The sequence below is a fragment of the Schistocerca nitens genome, chromosome 3 (genome assembly GCF_023898315.1).
Source record: "Schistocerca nitens isolate TAMUIC-IGC-003100 chromosome 3, iqSchNite1.1, whole genome shotgun sequence".
In the NCBI taxonomy this organism is placed as follows: Eukaryota; Metazoa; Arthropoda; class Insecta; order Orthoptera; family Acrididae; genus Schistocerca; species Schistocerca nitens.
The window spans coordinates 832,009,604-832,016,952 of NC_064616.1; the positions used below are offsets into that span (position 1 = coordinate 832,009,604).

At 40.4% G+C, this 7,349-nt stretch overlaps 1 protein-coding gene across 1 annotated transcript; it reads right to left on the reverse strand.

The window, feature by feature from the left end:
• Positions 1-839: 839 nt before the first annotated feature.
• LOC126249782 (uncharacterized) lies at positions 840-1,954 on the reverse strand. Its single transcript, XM_049951464.1, has 3 exons — positions 1,794-1,954; positions 1,503-1,666; positions 840-1,016 (listed from the first exon to the last, which is right to left on the reverse strand). Exons 1-3 carry the CDS (start codon positions 1,843-1,845, stop codon positions 957-959), a joined length of 276 nt encoding a protein of 91 aa, XP_049807421.1. The 5' UTR covers positions 1,846-1,954; the 3' UTR covers positions 840-956.
• Between the last annotated feature and the right edge of the window lie 5,395 nt (positions 1,955-7,349).

The following is a 7,349-nucleotide window of genomic DNA, read 5'->3' on the forward strand; positions in this document are numbered from 1 at the left end:
TTTATCTGCAGGTCTCTACATGCAGTACTAGTTTGAAAATTATTAACACTGTTCAAAATACATTACTGGTTTTATAATATGTACACTAACTTATCAGAACAAACTGCTTTAAAAATAAAGCTTTCCTGCAACTACTTAAAAATCATGACAGGTTACAAGAACATCCTGGAGCATAAGTAAATGAAGGTTAAATTTTGAAGATTTAAAACTGAAGTGGAAAGCTCTAGTAATACTGGACCTTTATTCTAAAATATAGTGTGGCTGCTGGTCTAGTTTATTTCAAACATAATCCAGTCCTCTCCACAATAGTCATGCAATCATATTAGTTCCTAGACTGTGTCTAATATGTTACTTCTGCCCTGGGGCAAATAAAATTTCCATGGACAGAATATTTCTACTCACAACACAGTTTCAATATTTTCTGCATGAACTTCATACAAAAAGTTGAATTCAGAAACAACTGTAATAGTTGAGATCCTACATCACCTAGGCTGAAGCAGATTAGTCACACAGTTCATCCATCTCTTAGTAGTCAATACTAAAGGATAAAAGTTCTCAATAAAATAAATTAGTAAAGCTATGTAACATGACAGAACCCAGGCAGGAGTGTTTTTGAGGGCAGAATTGGGGGAGGGGGACAATCAACTAGAGTTACCCGACTATGAAACCAGTAGAAATGTATTAATCTACATTTTTCTAGACTATGCCTTCTGCTTTTGAACTCAGCCCAAAAAACTATATGAACAACTACAAATTGAAACACTGAACTACTGTCCCCACAGTCATTATGTTGAAATAGAAGGAACATTTTTACAAGATGTTTGCCAGCACACATCAGCTTCATAACATCAATCATTTTAATCATCAGTGAAACAGAACATACAATAAACAGCTAGGTCATAAATTAATAAATAAATAGTTAAATATATACAAGATTACTATTCAACTAAGATAATCTATTCCTTCTTCAATTCAGGTGGAGCCCAGTTCATGTAAAACAGTCCAGAGTTCTTTGCCTGAAAAATAAAAAAGAAAGACTCAGAACAAAACAATGGTAATGAAAATTAATACTAGCCTACTTTCAAAATAGAAATTATTCAGCACTATACTGTTCAATTGGGGGGGAAAAGAAAAAAAACCTAGGTACCAGAAAGCAGTACCGCAATAGCTAAATATGTGCAAATAACTGCATTTACAAATAATGAAGCCGATAAAGACTGTAGTAACAAAGTAAAACTCAATTTCATGTCTAGAAGGAAGATGTGAGTCGTGGGAGCACACTGCACGTATTTTTTCCGCCAACTGCACCATTTCGCTTACTGTAGAAATGTCAATTTAAAATTTACAGGTAAGACTGAAAATATTTTACTGTGGATGAAAATGAACGAAAGAATAATTCAATCTTTACAAAAAATACTGAATTCATTTAATCTTAAAACACTGCTACTATTAACGGTATCAAAAAAAAAGTTTCTTTTTCTCCCATAAAAAAAATTACTTACCACAAGCAATGAAAATGCGGCAAATGCTACGCCACCGAATAAGTGCGTATTATATCTGCGTTGTTTCTCTTCGTAGTTCGCCTGCCAGGAGCCTTGCGGCACCGGTAAATCGTTCATAGATTGTGGCTTAAAGTCTGCTGGTGGATGGTAAGCCCTCGATACTCCTGGCAACAAACATTAAATTAGCAAACCATTCGTACAGATCATTACTACTTCAGATTCCTAAATTAGAACTATCCTAATAAGACACTAAATCTGAAAGTAAATGCATTAATAACAAAACAAACTTACCCGAACGCAAGGAGCCAGATCTTGCTGCAACTTGTCCCAATTTATGCAACATTGTTTAACGATTTTACGTTCGCTTCGATAATTCTCAACACCTTTTACGGTACACTTCGCCTACTTCTTCCTTACTTCGATTTCGCGACCAAAGACGACGGAAATACCTATGCAGAGACCAAGGAGGTTAGACCCATGGTGATGACAGTGCTGCCACACGTATAACAAGCTGCATTTTCTAAAGGCCCGTCCACACGTTACGATTTGTCTGCGCAAATGTCTGCGCACATCACATCTGCGCAGACAGATCGTTGCGTGTGGACAGAAGATTTACACCAACCTGAGGTGTGTGCAAACCTGGAAGTTGGAGTTGGAGGTTTGAGCGAAACCTCTCAAATCTGTGGGTTCAAACCACATCTGCGCAGACAAGTTGGAGCGTGTGGACAGGAGATCGCCGCAAATCTGGCGCGAAACAGCTGTTTGCTCAGTCTAGTGTTTGTATTTGTGCACACCGGGCATTAAATTGGCTGATACTCGTCAGTGTTCTCGAGAGTTTGTAAGTGAATTCATGGAAATATGTAGAAACCACCCATGTTTGTGGAAGATTAAAAGTAAAGAATATAGTGACCGAGACAAAAAGACTGCAGCATACAATGCTCTAATTGAGTTATCCAAAGTTCAGAAATCTAGATCTGGTGTAGGAGTAGATCAAGTATACCAGCCAACGTTATGGTATTTTGATCTGCTTGGCTTTCTTAGTGATCAAGAAACACCAAGACCAAGCAGGAGTACAATTGAAGATGAAATTGGAGTGTCAATGTTACCGTCAGCCGTTCATGAGGAGAAATTGCCCTGCCCATACAAGTATTTTTTCTCATAATATGAAGGGTTACAAGCTTTAAGAGATAATTATAAGTTTCGACATCCATCCGCAAATAATTTCGCCAGTCGTTAGGTTCGTCCTGCAACTCTCTCAGTAAATTTACGTGAGAAAACTGCTTTCGCTTTAGCAGCCACTGTCTACACCATTTTGCCCGCTTTCTCTGTTTCCTGCGTTTGGTCTGAATGTTTTTTGCAACACAAGTTGCGAACACAGACCACAACAGAACTTCCTCCATTTCTATATTTCAAAATAACTGAATTAAATGTTTGACGTTTACGGGGAGCGTAGTCGCTTGCCACTGATATTTCTTTTCTACACCGACAGATGGCGGGCGAGTAGTAGATTGGGGTTTGTGTCGTGTGAACACACCACATTTGCAGCGATCTTTTGCATGTACAGACATCTGCACCGATGTCTGCGCAGACAGATCGTTGCGTGTGGACCGGGCTTAATATATGGACAACGTCCACGAGTGTACCGCGCCAACACCTTCGTCGATCCATGCACAAGTCAGCTTGGATAGCCGTCTGGTGTGACAGAAATATTGCTTTCCGTAGCAACGCACGAGCACTATAGCTGCAGACGATAGGGGGTGTTAAAGCAGGCAAGAAACTTTAATATTGCCAGAAATATTAAATAAAATCTTCGTAAACAACACAAACTGTCAACGTCCTGCTACTTCCCCACCAGAAGATGCACTTTGAGAAACTACTTTCCACAACATACCTGACCTAAATAATTAATTTTTTAAACGAAAATATGCTACCTGCAAACAGAATACAAAACGGTCACAAAACTGCATCGCAGACATGATCCTGAAACAAACAATGTCATTTTTGTGGCCTCTGTCACCCTTGTGAGGAGGTAAAGATGCATAATTACTGACCAATATGTGCTAGCTTTATATGATGTCTTTGATAGCCATACAAGCTGTGGATTAATGCTCTGTGATCACTCATCAGGTTGTAAGGACATGCTATTACTGCAAAAGAAGGCAATAAGAATTATTACGTCGAGTAGTAGACAGGTGCACTACATGTCATTAGTCATAAAATTGGGATAATGAATATTGACAGTCAGTTTGTAGTAGTAGTAGTAGTTTATTCATCCAGAGACAATGTACATCGCATGGATTTCGTAAAAAAATACATTATATGTATGAAGGGTGAACAATACTCTACAAAATACAAATGTGTATAGTAGACTACACAACATCAGACCGCATTGAAATAGCATGTACAACTTTGATTAATTACGTTAATGTATGGGAAAGACTTTTTACATGGAATACACAGTTGATATTTACAGGGTGTTTCAAAAATGACCGGTATATTTGAAATGGCAATAAAAACTAAACGAGCAGCGATAGAAATACACCGTTTGTTGCAATGTGCTTGGGACAACAGTACATTTTCAGGCGGACAAACTTTCGAAATTACAGTAGTTACAATTTTCAACAACAGATGGCACTGCAAGTGATGTGAAAGATATAGAAGACAACGCAGTCTGTGGGTGCGCCATTCTGTACGTCGTCTTTCTGCTGTAAGCGTGTGCTGTTCACAACGTGCAAGTGTGCTGTAGACAACATGGTTTATTCCTTAGAACAGAGGATTTTTCTGGTGTTGGAATTCCACCGCCTAGAACACAGTGTTGTTGCAACAAGACGAAGTTTTCAACGGAGGTTTAATGTAACCAAAGGACCGAAAAGCGATACAATAAAGGATCTGTGTGAAAAATTTCAACAGACTGGGAACGTGACTGATGAACGTGCTGGAAAGGTTGGGCGACCGCGTACGGCAACTACAGAGGGCAACGCGCAGCTAATGCAGCAGGTGATCCAACAGCGGCCTCGGGTTTCCGTTCGCCGTGTTGCAGCTGCGGTCCAAATGACACCAACGTCCACGTATCGTCTCATGCGCCAGAGTTTACACCTCTATCCATACAAAATTCAAACGCGGCAACCCCTCAACGCCGCTACCATTGCTGCACGAGAGACATTCGCTAACGATATAGTGCACAGGATTGATGACGGCCATATGCATGTGGGCAGCATTTGGTTTACTGACGAAGCCTATCTGTACCTGGACGGCTTCGTCAATAAACAGAACTGGCGCATATGGGGAACCGAAAAGCCCCATGTTGCAGTCCCATCGTCCCTGCATCCTCAAAAAGTACTGGTCTGGGCCGCCATGTCTTCCAAAGGAATCATTGGCCCATTTTTCAGATCCGAAACGATTACTGCATCACGCTATCTGGACATTCTTCATGAATTTGTGGCGGTACAAACTGCCTTAGACGACACTGCGAACACCTCGTGGTTTATGCAAGATGGTGCCTGGCTACATCGCACGGCCGACGTCTTTAATTTCCTGAATGAATATTTCGATGATCGTGTGATTGCTTTGGGCTATCCGAAACATACAGGAGGCGGCGTGGATTGGCCTCCCTATTCGCCAGACATGAACCCCTGTGACTTCTTTCTGTGGGGACACTTGAAAGACCAGGTGTACCGCCAGAATCCAGAAACAATTGAACAGCTGAAGCAGTACATCTCATCTGCATGTGAAGCCATTCCGCCAGACACGTTGTCAAAGGTTTCGGGTAATTTCATTCAGAGACTACGCCATATTATTGCTACGCATGGTGGATATGTGGAAAATATCGTACTATAGAGTTTCCCAGACCGCAGCGCCATCTGTTGTTGAAAATTGTAACTACTGTAATTTCGAAAGTTTGTCTGCCTGAAAATGTACTGTTGTCCCAAGCATATTGCAACAAACGGTGTATTTCTATCGCTGCTCGTTTAGTTTTTATTGCCGTTTCAAATAAACCGGTCATTTTTAAACACCCTGTATATTCACTTATGAAATTTGTTATTAACAATCCGAACGAATTCAAAAGTAATAGCAGTGTACATGGCTACAACACTAGGAGTAAGGATGATCTTCACTACTCAAGGTTAAATCTAACTCTGGCTCAGAAGGGGGTAAATTATGCTGCCACAAAAGTCTTTGGTCACTTACCTAATAGCATCAAAAGTCTGACAGATAGTCATATGACATTTAAAAGGAAATTAAAAGAATTTCTTAATGGCAATTCCTTCTACTCATTAGATGAATTTTTGGATATAGTAAGTGAGTAATCCCCCAACCTCAAAATAATAATAATAATAATAATAATAATAATATTGAGTGTCATGTAATATTTTGTCTAATGTAATATCTTGTATAGACACCTTTTATTAACCTGACACGTTCCACATCATTACGAAGTGTCGTATTCACGATCTATGGAACAAGTACTAATCTAATCTAATCTAATCTGTCTCTACCTTCATGGTTCCTTTGAATGAGCTGATATCATCCCACAAATCACTGTCATGTACAACGGTTCTGTCCACAGGACAACAAAAATCAGGCCAATTGATGTATGTGACAAAAAGCTTCTAAATACAGCCATATTAAAATGGTTGTTCTGTATTGGTGCAAAGTGCCACAAGGGCGCAGTAGCGACCGGACACTCGCTGCAAGTAAGAATTGTTTCTGCCCGACTGTCCACACAATGTACGACCGGAACTGGCCAGGACAGGGGAGATGCGCCGTGACCTCCAATCTGCGCACGCGCATCTGTAACTGTGTCTCGCACTGTTGTGCCTAAATACAGTCCACTTTTACCAATCACGTACTTTCATTTCCAACCTCCTTTCCTTTGCAACAAGTGTATGCATTTGTGTGGACTGAGAAAGAGCGAGGCAGCGCAGAACTACCGCGCGTTTTGCGGCTGCCTAGATTTTGGTTCTCCGGGCGCGGATACAACTAGTCGAACATGTTCAAGCACAAAAGTTAAGTGCTTTGATTTTCACGTACCGCGAATTACGAGTATCCGGTTATCGTGGCTTTCTGTGTGATTCTCTGAGACTAGCATTGTTGTTGTGGTTTTCAGTCCTGAGACTGGTTTGATGCAGCTATCCATGCTACTCTATCCTGTGCAAGCTGCTTCATCTCCCAGTACCTACTGCAGCCTACATCCTTCTGTATCTGTGTAGTGTATTCATCTCTTGGTCTCCCTCTATGATTTTTACCCTCCACGCTGCCCTCCAATACTAAATTGGTGATCCCTTGATGCCTCAGAACATGTTCTACCAACCGATCCCTTCTTCTAGTCAAGTTGTGCCACAAACTTCTCTTCTCCCCAATCCTATTCAATACCTCCTCATTAGTTATGTGATCTACCCATCTAATCTTCAGCATTCTTCTGTAGCACCACATTTCGAAAGCTTCTATTCTCTTCTTGTCCAAACTATTTATCGTCCATGTTTCACTTCCATACATGGTTACACTCCATACAAATACTTTCAGAAACGACTTTCTGACACTTAAATCTATACTCTATGTTAACAAATTTCTCTTCTTCAGAAACGATTTCCTTGCCATTGCCAGTCTACATTTTATATCCTCTCTACTTCGACCATCATCGGTTATTTTGCTCCCCAAATAGCAAAATTCATTTACTACTTTTCGTGTCTTATTTCCTAAACTAATTCCCTCAGCATCACCCGACATAATTCGACTACATTCCATTATCCTCGTTTTCCTATTGTTGATGTTCATCTTATACCCTCCTTTCAAGATCCTATCCATTCCGTTCAACTGCTCTTCCAAGTCCTTTGCTGTCTCTAACAG

What these genes read in the sequence shown, in the direction of transcription:
- LOC126249782 (XM_049951464.1), bottom strand. Translation starts at nt 1,845, where the DNA reads ATGTTGCATAAATTGGGACAAGTTGCAGCAAGATCTGGCTCCTTGCGT. An exon ending in ATCTGGCTCCTTGCGTTCGG is followed by an intron (nt 1,667 to 1,793) that starts GTAAGTTTGTTT and finishes GTTTGTTGCCAG; the next exon opens with GAGTATCGAGGGCTTACCAT. An exon ending in CCGCATTTTCATTGCTTGTG is followed by an intron (nt 1,017 to 1,502) that starts GTAAGTAATTTT and finishes TTTATTTTTCAG; the next exon opens with GCAAAGAACTCTGGACTGTT.